Source organism: Polyodon spathula, chromosome 1 (genome assembly GCF_017654505.1).
Source record: "Polyodon spathula isolate WHYD16114869_AA chromosome 1, ASM1765450v1, whole genome shotgun sequence".
NCBI classification, from domain to species: Eukaryota; Metazoa; Chordata; class Actinopteri; order Acipenseriformes; family Polyodontidae; genus Polyodon; species Polyodon spathula.
The window spans coordinates 44,096,840-44,113,263 of NC_054534.1; the positions used below are offsets into that span (position 1 = coordinate 44,096,840).

Below are 16,424 nucleotides of genomic sequence, written 5' to 3' on the forward strand. Positions count from 1 at the left end.
TACGGGGGTACAGAATTCTGCGTAACACCTGGAATGTCTTGCTTTGAGACAGAATGCAGAGAAACAGAAAATAATTAATGAAAAACAAATATTTGTTTGTTCACCATTACCTCCCTCTGGTTTATTTTGAAGGTACTCCAGTACCAAAACATTGGCTAAATATAAATGTTTTTCTTTTCAGAAACTTTAACCTTCCAGCTACTTATTCGACGATTTTGACGTGCTGCACAGGCTAGTCACAATTTGTGCAGTATTCACTGACTTTTCCATGACAAAAATGCTAATATTTTCAGGGCCAAAATAATTCAGTATAATTCATGTGTTAAAAGAGCACAACTGTCTCTTGACATTTTCGGCAGTACAACGTCATAATGGAAAAAAATACAGTACACCATGGGATTTTATACAGCACTGTCTGTTCCTGCAAGGCATCTTGCATTGAGAAAGCAACATGATTGGAATCAGAATAAAGGAAATGATTATGTAATACAGTTCACGCACAGTCATCTTTTGGTAAGTTGTCTTTTCAGAATCATATCATTATGTACTGTATTGCAACAACATATGTTAAAATATTGTCCTCTTAATCCACAAAACCAACTAAATACATCCTATGTAGCCTTATGTTGACATTTTATGTGTAGTGTTCTGTGGAACACGGGCACTCATTTATCCTCGAAAAAATGAAATACAGTTTATCATGTTTCCCACACAGCACTACTTGTGGTCTGCTCTATTTATATTGCGATTTAGACAGACGCACCTTGTTTCAATAAGAGGTAAACTAACACACCCTGAGACACTAGGTAAGTTAGCACATTTAAGTAAATATGGTTTTTATATTAAGTCCCTCCCTTGCGGTATTAGGGAGAAAATTTGAAAAAGTTTCCATGGATTTCCATTATTAATTGTATGTAAATGACTCTCACGCGGTATCTTTTTCCACGCGATGCATTTCGTGTGCAAAGTCATTTGCCACTGGTTAGTGAATATAGCAGGTGTACAAAGCACACAGTATAACAGGCTTACTGTGTTGTAAACTGGTTACCGCTGTTCAGTGCATGAGGCCCTTTGAAGGGCTGTAGGGCCTAAGGACCAGAGGCCGCTGTCCTGTAAGTAAAGAAAATAGTAATTAGGAAAACGTGGAAAATAAATACTATTGTGCAGTAGTTAGTGATTCTTTCCTTGTGTGTGAGTGCATCCTCTTCAGGTCCTCTGGATCCGCTGTGTGGGAAACCCTAGTGGCCAACTCGGGAAACAGCAAAAGGCAATACCTGTGGAAAAAGAAAATCAAGCACCTGAGATGAGAACGGATCCCTGGAGAATACTTACCTGGAGAAGCATACTTGACCTCATCGCTCCAAAGAAGCTCAGGACTGAGATTCACTTGACTTCACCATAGAAATTCCCATTACCAGTCACCCTCACCCTACTGTTTGTCGTGTGTTGGACTTCTTTTTACCTGGTGAAGGATAGCTTTAGCAGAGGTAGACAGGGAAAAAGAAGAACAGTTTAGTTTAGTGCCCAGTGAGCTTTTGTTTTGATTTATTATTTTCAATTGCCAAACTGAACTGAACAGGATAACCAGGGTCAGCAAAGGCAAATTTATTTCCTTAACATGCCCAATAATGAGGTTAAAAAAGATTCAGGCTGGAAAAAGCAGCAAACTGTACCAGTACTGATGTCTCTTGCAATGGGTTCATGCTTCACTATTGGTTTAGTGCGTCGTTTTCACCTTAATCCATAATTTCTGAATCGACTTTGCTCCCTTTTTCTTCAGTTCTCCTCTCTCGTAGGCGGTCCATAGGTAACCACTATTTTAATTTATGCATGGAAATCCGACAGAAAAGGCTTTATGACTGTCCTATTTTCGAACTGCAAGTTTGATGAATTGTTCATGATTTCAGGAAATGGTGTAAACAAGGAATTGTCAGAAAAGATTTCTAAACAAGTTCTAAACACCGACACTTGATGAACAGAGCCCATTGTTTGTGACAGTTTTTGCAGCCTGCTTGTTACACGTATGGGAAACCTATTACAACACAAGCACTGACAAGAGACTCTGGGTGGTGTTGGAAGGGGTATTATGATTGCAAATGCAAAGCTATAAAACAGAGTGGTTTTAGCAGCTCAGAGATGATTTTTGACACGCAGCAGCAGCTAAAAACACTCTGAGGCAATAGAGAATAGTGCGCAAGATTTGTTTGTTTGACTGTTTTATACAAGTGTTTTCTGTTTACCCTTCTATTTTGTGCCTGAGTTCAGCTCTGTTAGCTATTCAATGGTAATTCCCATCTCCAGTTTTGCAATAGTTGGTTTGGTACACTCCCAGCTAACACAAAACATTTTCCTAACATTCCTGGAAGGTTCCCATTTGGTTGTGACAAACAACGCCGCTACAACGTTCTTAGAATGTTTCTGGTTAGGCGAAAAGTTGTAGGAACGTTAGTTAAGTGAAAGGGAAACGTTCTGTACATGTTGCATCTCAACCAACACACAACGTTGCTGCAAGGTTCTGGTTTGGTTGTGTTTTACACAACATTGTGGCACTGTTCTAAAAACGTGATATTTTTAAAGGTCAGAAGTATTGGTGAAATTATTTTCCAAATTGGGGTGAATGTTTTTAAAAAGCTTGTAAAGTTATTTAATTAAAAAAATCGGATAAATTCTTACCGTCTGTGGCACCTCTTTCTGTACGCATAGCACCTGAAAAACAGTCAACTTCATATGGGGGGATGGGTTGTGGGGAGGGGGGGGGTCTCCTATTAATGCGCTGCAAACTCAGAGCAGCACACTCAAGATTTCCTCCTAATTAAATAAATAAATAAATAAATAATCTACGGTAACGTTGTTTGTGACGTAATATGTTCGAGGAACACTGGGGTAACTGAAAGTGCTAAATAGATTAAATATATGATTAGATTAATTATAAATAGATTAAATATGATTGCCATCACTTTGTCAGACAGGAGGGGTGTATGATATCGATTTTTATTATTATTATTTTGTTATATATTTCCAATATTACAACAGCAAGCAAACATTCAAAGAGGAGATTAAATGTTTAAGAGATACAAATGGCAAAATCGTAGATGAAGAAAAAAATAGCAAATATATTAAATGATTACTTGTGATTCACAAGTTTTTACAAAGGAAGATACTGACAAGTATGATACTGACAACATGCCCCACATGTCATCCAGTTCCTATCCAGTTTTAAATAACTTTAGCATAACTGAGGCAGAAGTGTTAAAGGGACTAGGAGCTCTTAAAATAAACAAATCCCCTGGGCCAGATGAGATCCTCCCAGTAGTACTCAAAGAAATGGAAGAAGTAATTTACAAACCGCTAACCAAGATCATGCAGCAGTCTCTTGACACAGGGGTGGTACCGACAGACTGGAAAATTGCAAACGTAATACCGATCCACAAAAAGGACAACAAAACTGAACCAGGTAACTACAGACCAGTAAGCCTGACTTCTATTATATGCAAACTTATGGAAACTATAATAAGATCCAAAATGGAAAATTACCTATATGGTAACAGGGTCCTGGGAGACAGTCAACATGGTTTTAGGAAAGGGAGATCGTGTCTAACTAACTTGCTTGATTTATTTGAGGATGCAACATCGATAATGGATAATTGCAAAGCATATGACATGGTTTATTTAGATTTCCAGAAAGCTTTTGACAAAGTCCCGCACAAAAGATTAATTCTCAAACTGAACGCAGTTGGGATTCAAGGAAACACATGTACATGGATTAGGGAGTGGTTAACATGTAGAAAATAGAAAGTACTGATTAGAGGAAAAACCTCAGAATGGAGTGTGGTAACCAATGGTGTACCACAGGGATCAGTATTAGGTCCTCTGCTATTCCTAATCTACATTAATGATTTAGATTCTGGTATAGTAAGCAAACTTGTTAAATTTGCAGACGACACAAAAGTAGGAGGAGTGGCAAACACTGTTGCAGCAGCAAAGGTCATTCAAAATGATCTAGACAAGATTCAGAACTGGGCAGACACATGGCAAATGACATTTAATAGAGAAAAGTGTAAGGTACTGCACGCAGGAAATAAAAATGTAAATTATAAATATCATATGGGAGATACTGAAATTGGAGAAGGAATCTATGAAAAAGACCTAGGAGTTTTTGTTGACTCAGAAATGTCTTCATCTAGACAATGTGGGGAAGCTATAAAAAAGGCTAACAAGATGCTCGGATACATTGTGAAAAGTGTTGAATTTAAATCAAGGGAAGTAATGTTAAAACTGTACAATGCACTAGTAAGACCTCATCTTGAATATTGTGTGCAGTTCTGGTCACCTCGTTATAAAAAAGATATTGCTGCTCTAGAAAGAGTGCAAAGAAGAGCGACCAGAATTATTCCGGGCTTAAAAGGCATGTCATATGCAGACAGGCTAAAAGAATTGAATCTGTTCAGTCTTGAACAAAGAAGACTACGTGGCGACCTAATTCAAGCATTCAAAATTCTAAAAGGTATTGACAATGTCGACCCAAGGGACTTTTTCAGCCTGAAAAAAGAAACAAGGACCAGGGGTCACAAATGGAGATTAGACAAAGGGGCATTCAGAACAGAAAATAGGAGGCACTTTTTTACACAGAGAATTGTGAGGGTCTGGAATCAACTCCCCAGTAATGTTGTTGAAGCTGACACCCTGGGATCCTTCAAGAAGCTGCTTGATGAGATTTTGGGATCAATAAGCTACTAACAACCAAACGAGCAAGATGGGCCGAATGGCCTCCTCTCGTTTGTAAACTTTCTTATGTTCTTATGTTCTTATGTGACTATTAAGGTATTTTACAACTGTGCGTTGTGCTGTCAGAAATATAATTATTGTAACGGTGAGGCAATCATGGACAATATGTGGGACTCTGTGGCAAGGTGTTGGCGGGCAATGCTTGTTACAAATCTAGTGGATTGTTTGGAATGAATGCGTACCGAATGTGTGTGTGACTGCGGAGTACATCACTTTGGTGCTTTCCTACTGTTTTATTTCAATCGCTTTCTCTGGTGCCCTCTCCCTGGCTCTGTGTGTCGATTTCCCGTTTCGCTTTCAAGTGATTCGCTCCCGCTCGCTCTCTCGCTCTCAGTGTGTGAGGCTTTTTCTCAAAAGAGAATAGCAAGTGCAGCCTGTAGTTCATCTAGCCAATGAGACAACAAATTAATAATATCCACTGTTCTGTAGACAAAGTGGACTGGGCGTTCATGTGTCAGAGCTACCAGCTCAGTCTTAGCAAAAATCTTCTATGTAAATAGGATCTTTGGCCTTAGCCAATGAGACATTCATGGGTTTTCCATGCAAATTTTCTTTAACTCGAGACATTTACACAATGTCGTTCTGCTTTGAAATCAAAGTGAAACAAAATAATATTGAGACAATTTAAAGCCTATTTAGTAGTTTCACAGAAAAAAGTGGAAAATCAGAAGCCTGTTTAGTATGACTTGAGCTGTTGTTATCAGTAGCTAATTTTATTTTGGATACTTTATTTTCTTTGTTAATTTTATTGCTATGTGAGAATTAAATACGTTTTTCGTTACTTACGCTGACTATTCATTTGTCTCACATCCATTTACTGCAAAATTGTACTGTTCGTATTATCGGGTAACTCAATTGTGAACTGTAAACAACGTATTAATTTGCAACCATCTTGTGTAGTTTTTTTTTTTTTAATTTTTTGTTACTCTACTGTGTTTTAATCAGGGGCACCAATTGGGGGGTGGGCAACTGCCCCCCAAGCCTCAAAACATTAAAAAAATTAATCCAGGGGAGTTATTTACGAGCTTTTCTTTAGTATTTTTATTCTGCTGTCGGTTCACAAAACTAACAGTATCACTTCTTTCTTGAAACAACATATCAACCGTTTGTTTAGAACTCTGGTCAAAACCAACACAAAGAATAACAAGGGGGTGTTCCAGGACATTTCTGTCATTTTCTATTGGATGTTACATGCATTAATATGAAATGTAGATGTCTGCAACATTATGCACTTACACTTGTGAATTCTTAAAACCGTTTATTAACTACCTATGAGTCTATGTCTAAATTGGTGCTTGTGGATTTTATTTAAGAATACAGAATTGGATCAGATTTATTTTTGTTCATTTTATTAAACATTGGTGTTAGTGTGGTGTGGGGGGGAGTTGTTGTTACTGTTTTGTTATTCGCGTGTCATGTCTGAAGTGTTTACCGCATGTAGGTGCTTAAGATGAGCACAACATGAGTTGTTAGCACTGATTTCATTTCCAGACCGGTTTCATGACAATGAACACCAGTGATTAATTAACACTAGAACCGCCACGGTAGTCATTTCACTTTTAAAATTTGAATTGCTCTGCATGTGTTAAAGATCCGTGGTTGTCTGTTCTTGACTTTTCCTAAATACATGTATTAAATACCCTGATGGCGTTTGAAAGTCAAAGTTATAAGCACTTCTACCTAAAACTGCCAAAAGTACTCATTTCGATGACTTGTTACAATACATGCTTTTATTGTCAATATAACCTACAATATGCTATTCATTTTTTTAAGTCGTGGTAAGCAGGCTAATGTGAAAAAAAGCCTTTTGTGTTAGTTTTGTAAACAATTACTTTGTTTTTGCAATGTTGTATGTACACTGAACAAAAATATAAACGCAACATGTAAAGTGTTGGTCCCATGTTTCATGAGCTGAAATAAAAGATCCCAGAGATTTTCAATATGCACAAAAAGCTTATTTCTCTCAAATTTTGTGTACAAATTTGTTTACATCCCTGTTAGTGAGCATTTCTCCTTTGCCAAGATAATCCATTCACCTGACAGGTGTGGCATATCAAGATTAAACTGATTAAACAGCATTATCTGATTAAACAGCATGATCATTACACAGGTGCACCTTGTGCTGGGGACAATAAAAGGTCACTCTAAAATGTGCAGTTTTGTCACACAACACAATGCCACAGATGTCTCAAGTTTTGAGGGAGCGTGCAGTTGGCATGCTGACTGCAGGAATGACCACAAGAGCTGTTGCCAGAGAATTGAATGTTCATTTCTCTACCAAAAGCCACCTCCAACGCCGTTTTAGTGAATTTGGCAGTACGTCCAACCGGCCTCACAACCGCAGACCACGTGTAACCACGCCAGCCCAGGACCTTCGGGATGTCCTCACCAGTTCGGCGTCGTAACTGACTTCAGTGGGCAAATGCTCACCTTCGATGGCCACTGGCACGCTGGAGAAGTGTGCTCTTCATGGATGAATCCCAGTTTCAGCTGTGCTGGGCAGATGGCAGACAACACGTATGGCGTCGTGTGGGTGAGCGGTTTGCTGATGTCAAAGTTGTGAACAGAGTGCCCCATGGTCGCAGTGGGGTTATGGTATGGGCAGGCATAAGCTACGGACAATGAACACAATAGCATTTTATCGATGGCAATTTGAATGCACAGAGATACCATAATGAGATCCTGAGGCCCATTGTCATGCCATTCATCTGCCGCCATCACCTCATGTTTCAGCATGATAATGCACGGCCCCATGTCGCAAGGATCTGTACACAATCCCTGGAAGCTGAAAATGTCCCAGTGCTTCCTGCATACTCACCAGACATGTCACCCATTGAGCATGTTTGGGATGCTCTGGATCGACATGTACGACAGCACATTCCAGTTCCCCCCAATATCCAGCAACAACATTCCACAGGCCACAATCAACAGCCTGATCAACTCTATGCGAAGGAGATGTGTCACGCTGCATGACGCAAATGTTGGTCACACCAGACACTGACTGGTTTTCTGATCTACGCCCCTACCTTTTTTTTTTTTGAGGTATTTGTGACCAACAGATGCATATCTCTATTCCCAGTCATGTGAAATCCATAGATTAGGGCCTAATGAATTTATTACAATTGACTGATTTCCTTATATGAACAGTAACTCAGTAAAATCTTGTTGCATGTTGCATATATATTTTGTTGAGTGTACATATAACAGTTTACATCTGCTTACACAATATCTTCTTTTGAAATGTTTATTTTGTTAGTTTTTCATTTTCTTACGTCATGCATTATATGCGATTTTGAAAATAAAGCCTTTTGTTTCTTTTTTCATTTAAATAGTGTTTCTGCTATGCAAATGTTAGATATGATGTTCATAAATAAATCTTTTCAGTTGTATCTGACAGTTTGCGTTTCACTTTCATATCAAGACTGTTTAAAATGTACCCATCAACATGACTACCATTGGCTGTTCTAGTAGCATGATTTCCATCTCCAGATTGCAGTCAAGAGTCTAACTATACATTGTATTTTCAGCCAGGAACATGGGGGATGGCTGAGACCTGTGGCCTATTACAGTCGAAAGAAGACCCCTACAGAACTTGGCTATCCCACGTGGGAGACATTTTTGGGAGCTGTATGTTGGGCGATTGACATCACAGAACCACTGGTAGGATTCACACCATTAATTATACATACTAATCACACACCACTGAAGATGATGGTCCAAGGTATGCTAAGGGGGGTGGAACCAGTCACACAAGCTCGATGGAATCTAATACTGCAAAGAGACATCACGGTGGTAAGGGATAATCAGGTCTCTATGACTGATACAATGCCTGAAAATGGGGAGGAACATAAGTGTCAAGCGGGAGAAGAACAGAAGGGGTTAATACTGGAGACTTGTAGCCCCGGGGATATCCCTATTTACGTTGATGGCTCTCGGTATTGGAAGGACGGAGCGTTTGTTATAGGGTGGGCCACCTGGTCACCCACAGAAGGATCTAATGGGATTCTGTTAACAGGGAAATTGGATGGAAGGTGTTCAGTACAAGAGGCAGAGCTAATAGCTCTCCTTATGGCTCTACACCAAAACCAAGTCCAGAATGTGTGTCTTTACACTGACAGTAGGTATGCTTTCGGAGTAGCTCTTGATAGCATGGCTACATGGGCTCGCAGAGGATTTATAACCATTACTGGAAGCAATATAAAACATCAACACATTATTGAAGCTATCTGGGAACACGTTAACCGGAGACAGAAGGGGGTTAACAACAGCCATTCTGAAAGTAAAAGCATATCAAAAGAATGAGTGCAGTTTAGAGGAGGAGAATAATAACAAGTGTATGCTGCCGCAAAAGACGGGGAAATACACGAGAAGGAATGGGAAATGCACACAGTGGCCTGTGTAACCATAACCACGGTCGAGGGGGAGATAAAGGTGGAGCGGATCCAAAGGGAGATCTTGGACAACCCAGAACTAAAGACCCGATATGAAGGGTTTGGGTGTGTTGTTAATGAAGAGGGGGTCTATATGCATGGGGACCAATAGGTGGTGCCCCCGGCTTACGAAACAGAAGTAATCCGGATTTACCACAAATCAATGCATGCTGGGTACAAACCCACATTGAGATTGATTAAACAGATGGCCTGGCAGCCGGCGATGGCCTAGGCAATATATCAGTTTTGTACTAACTGTCTCCAATGTGCACAGGTGACTGTCGGAAGACCGGGAAAGTTGCGGTTGCACCGGCCGAGACCCCGAAGGGACCCTGCAAGAATCTACAAATTGATTTCATAGGTCCACTGCCTCCATCACAAGGTCTGGTAATGATAGACATTTTTACTAAATGGATCGAAATCTTCCTATTAAGAATTGCAGTGCACTAACGGTAGCCAAGATATTGGTTGAGAGGGTCCTCCCTCTCTGGGGAACCCCTTCCTGGATCAACTCTGATCAAGGAACACGCTTTACAGGAAAAGTGATTAAGGAAACTTTTAAGTTGCTAGGAGTACGACAGTGGTTTCACATCCCTTATCGCCCCCAATCATCAGGGATCATGGAAAGGGCTAACCAGACAATCAAAGAGGGCATCACCACAAAACTAACAGAACAGAGCCGAAACTGGATAGCAACCATACCATGGGTGTTGCTGAAAATGAGAGCAACCCCGCCTAGGGCTACAGGTGTCTCTCCTTAAGAACTTATGACAGGGAGAAGGATGAGGCTTCCCATGGACCCAATATTCATGAACGATGCAGCCATGACAATGGCTCGAGATGCAAAAATGAAGTTCCTCAGAGAACTAGGGCAGTGAAACTTCTGCAGGGGAAGGTGGTCTCCTGGCCTCTCCCCCCTTTATAGCCGGTAGCTCCCTCTGGGTGGACTCCAGCCCCCAGAACTCCTGCAGCGAAATTGCTGCATGGAAAAGTGGTCTCCTGACCTCTCCCCCCTTTTCATAGCCGGCAGCAACCTCTGGTGGGGCTCCAGCCACACTGACCCCTGCGGCCAAGCAGAGCTGACTGCTACCCCTGGCGAAGCAGTTCCAGCGACCCCAGGCGATGCGGAGTGGCTGGCAACCCCAGGCTATGCGGAGCGGCTAGCAACCCCAGGCGATGCGGAGCAACAGGCAACCCCAGGCGATGCGGAGCACCAGGCAACCCCAGGCAATGCGGAGCAGAAGGCAACCCCAGGCGATATGGAGCGGCAGGCAACCCCAGGTGAAGCGAGGCAGGCATCCTTGGGCGAAGCGAGGCAGGCATCCTTGGGCGAAGCGAGGCAGGCATCTTTGGGTGAAGCCAGGCAGGCATCCTTGGGTGAAGCGAGGCAGGCATCCTTGGGCAAAGCGAGGCAGGGAATCAGGACAAGCTGGGGTATGGGTGTTTGTCCTCTTCTCGGCCACTGCGGCCAGGCGTTTTTTCCCCATGCTTCCCTCAGCAGCCTATATAAGGGCTACTGAGGACTGTCAGCATCTATTTCTGGTCCTTCTGGTGCAGGGAGAGGCAGCTCCTGCTCTTCTCCCCCTGATGGTGATAGAGGCAGAGGCAGCTCCAGCTTCTCTCCTCGTGATAGTGGGGGAAGTGATACCAGCAGGCATTCTTCCTCTGCTGGTGAGGGAAGTGATACCAGCAGGCATTCATCCTCTGCTGGTGGACGGGGACCCAGCAGACATTCACCCTTTGCCGGTGGACGGGGACCCAGCAGGCATTCACCCTCTGCTGGTGGAGGTGGCGGAGGCAGAGGCAGCTCCTGCTGTTCTGCTCCTGCTGATGGAGGTGGTGGAGGCATGTTGTCTCCTGCCGGTGAAGGTGGCAGAGCCAGAGGTAGCTCCTGCTGCTCTGCTCCTGCCGATGGAGGTAGCGGACACGTGTAGTCTCCTGGCGACGGAGGTGGGAGCGGCGTGTAGTCTGCTGATGGTGGAGGTGGAAGCGCCGTGTAGTCTCCTGGCGGCGGAGGTGGCAGTGGTGTGTAGTCTACCCTTATTACAGGGGACTGTTGTGGCTCTCCCTCACTTGCAGGGGACTGGTGCGGCTCTCCCTCACTTGCAGGGTACTGGTGCGGCTCTCTCTCACTTGGAGAGGACTGGTGCGGCTCTCCTTCACTTGCAGGGGACTGGTGTGGCTCTCCTTCACTTGCAGGGGAAGGTGATGGAGGCAGAGGAAGCAACTGCTCCTCTCCTCCAGGGTGTGATGTTAGGGGAAGTGATACAAGCAGGCACTCACCCTCTGCTGGTGGAAGTGGGAACAGCTCCCTCTCGGGCTTTGGATCCCCACGGTCCCCCCCGTCTGGGCGCTGGACTCTCGCGGTCCCCCCTCCTGGGCACTGGAGACCCTGCTACCTGGGCTGCTGTTCTATTTATAGCTGCCTCCAGGTAGCAGAGGACAAACTCCACCCCTTCCTCCAGGGAGTTTGGGGTGTGTTCCCTCTTGTACGCCTCCCAGGAACCAGGAAATAAACAAAGAGAGGTGGAGTTTGGTGGAGCTGAGCGAATGGTCTCGCTCAGCATTTAATAGTGCACAGACAGACAGAAAATAAAAGGTTGCAAGACAAACAAAACACAGGACACGGCACTGGTAGCCAAAACAAAGAGATGAAACAAAATGGAGTAACACTAAACAAACACAGTGAGCTTCTATTTGAACTATTACTATTATTATTATTACAATTATTATTACCTCCGTCTCCAATCCCGTTCTCCACTCACCAAACACACAACCCCGGGTGAGTGAAAACATGCAGCTTTTATGCAGCTGTACTGAGACTTGATTGCTAATCAATCATTCAATTGGAGTTGCGATACAACTGCACATGAATTAATAAAGTGCAATTCCCTGTGCTCATATATTATTACTTTTTACTTGCAAGTGAAGTGATGTGCAATCCTTGTGCCTAAATACAAATATACATTTTAAACACTTGTGTTACACAGACCACTTTATATCCCGTGTACCAATGACTATACACCAACATTAACACACAACATACAATACAAAATACACACAAGGGCAGGCACTTTGCCACAGTGCACAAGACATAGACAAAGCTGTATCAAAATAAACAGGTACAATGTGCCAAATTGTCCCCTTTGACAAAAGGGGTGTGTGTATTGAAAGTAGTCAGAATGACACCACATGCACACCTACCCACTAGGGGATCAGAGCTGGCTGTGCGATATGACTTATATAGTGCATTCGCATATGAAGTTCCAGAAGGTGGTAGGCAAAAGGTGTTAACTGATCTCCAGGTAAGGGTACCCACGGGTGGGTACTATGCACGCATAGTGCCACGGTCAGGATTAGCCTCCAATCATGGAATCCAGATAGGGGCAGGAGTGGTGGATGAAGATTACACTGGTATCATTTGGGTAATTCTTTTTAACATGGGGAGTGAGGTTTTCTCCATTAAAGAAGGGGATAGGATTGCACAGCTAATATGCGAAAAGATTGGTCTTCCACAGGTGGAGGAAGTTGACGCGTTGGATCCAACTGAGTGCGGAAGTGGAGTAAACGGGTCAACAGGCTGTGGGGAAACAGGTAATTAATGCACTTACGTTTCTCTACACAGGACAATACAGGAGGAGGTGGAACCAATTCTACAATGGATTGGGATGTCCCGAGAATATCCATACGATAAAGACTGTACTAACACCCCCCTCAATGTTACTAACGAATCTCATAGCATGGCTGATGTTACTAACCACACATTGTTTGTGATGCGTTGTCTCTATTCGGAATGTCAGGGGGATGGGCGCAACATGAGCAAGTATGGGGGACTTACCCTATTTATACAAGCCAATTAGGTACCTATACAGTTACCAGTTCCTCAGATCCCAAATGCTTAGAGAATGTTGAGAAGCACAGAACCAAATGTCCATTTAGGAATGCCACATTGATGGGGCTAGCGGTATGGGGAAGGTGGAAGCATCGTCTTCGTCGGTGCTACTCATGTCCATATACACAAGCACCACCTGCTCATGGTCTAATTGAAGTAGGAGAACCATTAGGGCTAATAGAATATGTTGTATGGCACCATGTAACAGTACTATGTGATTACTCCTTAAGATTGTTCTTAACAAACTGCTCATTTCCCTCTCTATAGCCATTTTTCAGAAACAAATGGGGTCAGTATTAAAGAAGTATGTGCAACACAGCACCCCGCTAGTGGATGATCCCCCCACGAGGCGAAAAGGAGAAATACTATCCAAAGCCACGAGGTGGTTTGGTGCAGCTCATTCTACTATGAATAATATTAACAGTGAGTTTCAGCAGCAACAGAATGATGCTACAAACTGGTACAATGCCCAAGGTATCATGCACTATGCTACAGGGGTACATTATAATGCAAAGCCTATTCAATTGGTTGTAAAGTCGTTAAGGGTGATGATATTGGCTAGTATGACAGATGTAAATATTACTCAAAATGAGGAAAGATGTTATCGAATGGGAACTGCTATGGTATATCATTTTGAACGAGATATTAATGATTTTGTGTCGAACAGACTGCCTGTTTCGCATCACAAATCGTTACTGTTGGAAAACATGGATCGAGAATTGATTAGGGGTTTGCTACGCATGTGGACTGGCAGAGCTATACTGGTGTTCTTTTCTGAAAAGAGACTAATATTGCAGATAGCAGACTGTTTGGTTCAAATTGCATGTACTGCTTACAATTGATAGAGACGTTGCGTCTACAAGCTCTTGCCCAACATTGACTGCAAGCTAACGAGATAACAATGCTGTGGACTAGAAGGGAACAGGCTCTAAAGACTTCAGAGAGATCAAAAGAGATAATCCCACTGGCATCAAAGGGGGTCGCAAGGAGATAACAAAAGGCAGATGTATGGACCTTTTGTCTCCAGGAGTGTGAAGAATGCACTGAGTTCAGAGGTTGTCACACTAGACTACACACACAGACACACACACACACACACTCACACAATAAATTAAATTACCTGGACCATTGGTTAAGTGTCAGAGAAAGGGGAGGTGGACCATCTATACAGAAGGGTATTTAATGTCATGCAAACATTGTAATGTTGAGTATTGTGTTTGTCCTGTACCTGGGACCAGACTCCCTGCATATCTCAATAAACCTGGCAACTGATTGAAGAAAAGGACTCTGTGCATTTTCTTGAATCTACTTACTCACCATCTATTTTTTGTAAGTTACTTCATTGGCGAGCCACCTGCGGACTGTTTCTTGATACTTTTTTTTCCAAATACCGGGGGGTTGATACTTGATTACGGAGAAACCTTTTTTGCAAGCCTGTATCCCATGAAGAGGACCAGGACAAAGCAGACAGAAGGAGACTGTTTCTACTTTCAGCTCAGACGGTGTGGAGAATCTTTGAATCAGGACTTCAGATCGAACATATAACCACGTACATTGGTGAGTAGTTACTGGTTTTTTGTTTTATATGCAGTTTTTAGAATGTAGTGAGAATCAAGGGTAAAGTATGAAAGAGGACTTTTGACTACTTGATAATTCATGTACATTGAGGACACAATTAGTTAAGACTGCTTAATTAAAAGTGTATTGACTATTAGGACTTTAGGTATGAAAGAGAACCTCTGGAATCCTAAAAAAAAGTCATGAGTAAATCGTGTAGTGCTATGACGTGCCAGTAGAGTTTATTGGACTAGTTACACGGACTTGTATTGCTCAACAGGTATGGGCATACTCGGATTTATGTTTTATGTTTGTTTTTGAGAAGATTTGTTACACTTGTTTTGTCTTTGTTTGTACTGTTTGGTTTATAAGTCACGATAAGGGGGCAATAGGATAAGCCTCTTATTTAACTGTCCACATTAGGTGGTACAAATAAGGAACAATCAGACAATAAGTTCCAGTTAAGCCCAATAGCACATACAAAAGTGTAAATTAAATGTGCAATAAACCAAAATAAAATTTTGTGCATAGCTTTAAACACGGAACATTGGTAACAACAAGACAAAACTAAAAACTACGTACTAAGAACCAGCACGAATACTTATTGTCTTGCCTCGATCATAAGAGGGTTTGTTAAGGGAAAGAGATCCAGGTTAATTGATGAATTGTTTGACTGCAAAAGAATGGCTAACCTTTGGACTGAAACAGTAACACAAATATACAAAGGAACAATGAAAAAGTTTGTGTTGGATTATATTGATATACACAGAGCTTTTTGTTTTTCTAAGGGTTAACTAGAAAAGAAAGTGCAGAGAGGGAGCGAGAGAGAGATAATGTAGAGATTGCTGCTACATTGACTGCTTGAAAAAACACTTAGGAAGAAAACAAATGTTTTTGGAGATCAATAAATCTGAAACTAATTAAGTAAATCAACCTTGAAATATTTTATTAAAAATATTTTCATGAAGCAAGTTAAGTGTTTGTTTGTTTGTTTGTTTGTTTGTGAATTTTATGTTTAAGACACGGGTGAATTTTATGAATCACCTATGAATACATATTTGAAACCACAGATCACATGAGAATGAAATAGGAATGTTGGCGCAAGGGATTTTACAGTGCAGTATAGGACTGTAGGCTTGGTGGATGGTGGTACTGGATAATCAGCAGTACTGAATATGGAAAGTTTTTAGAAACTTATTTTTCAAGAATTAACAGATTTATTTGTAAATTCTTGAAAATGCATGGTGTGATATTAATCAAACTAACACGTTTTTGAAAAGGATTTTATAACTTGATTTAAAAAACAATAAAAACAGAGAAAGCAATCTGTTTGCTACAGGCACATAAACTAACACAGAGAGACTAAATAACTTACCTAATAGGCTACTGTTTTATCAGCTGCAAGAGGGTGGGTTATTAAATTGAAAATTGAATAAGCCAATACCAATAATTTTTTTTTTTTTTTTTTTTTTTTTTTTTTTTATTACAAATACAAGATATCACTGAGGGATAATGTATACTAAATGGACCAGCAACTAAGTGTAAAATCTTTGGTTGACATTAGGCTGTCTGTGTTAGTATACTATCACCCTACAGGGGTTTCTCTGTCAATTATAAGCACAAATCGAAGTAGTGCACAATTAGCATAGGACTAAGCCCCTACCTAAAGGGTTACAATTTCAAATTGGGGAACAAATGTTGCTTATGAAAAAAAAAAAATGGGGGATGGCTAGGGTGCCAATTGGGAAAGTTCCATATGA

General features: G+C 41.7%; 1 protein-coding gene across 1 annotated transcript; it reads left to right on the forward strand.

Moving 5' to 3' along the window:
- The first annotated feature begins 12,397 nt into the window (after positions 1-12,397).
- LOC121320378 (deoxyuridine 5'-triphosphate nucleotidohydrolase, mitochondrial-like) lies at positions 12,398-12,817 on the forward strand. The gene has a single exon (XM_041258683.1). The coding sequence runs from the start codon at positions 12,398-12,400 to the stop codon at positions 12,815-12,817; it is 420 nt and encodes a 139-aa protein (XP_041114617.1).
- The last annotated feature ends 3,607 nt before the right edge of the window (positions 12,818-16,424 follow it).

Coding starts and splice junctions, on each gene's coding strand:
- LOC121320378 (XM_041258683.1), top strand. CDS start 12,398: ATGACACCACATGCACACCTACCCACTAGGGGATCAGAGCTGGCTGTG.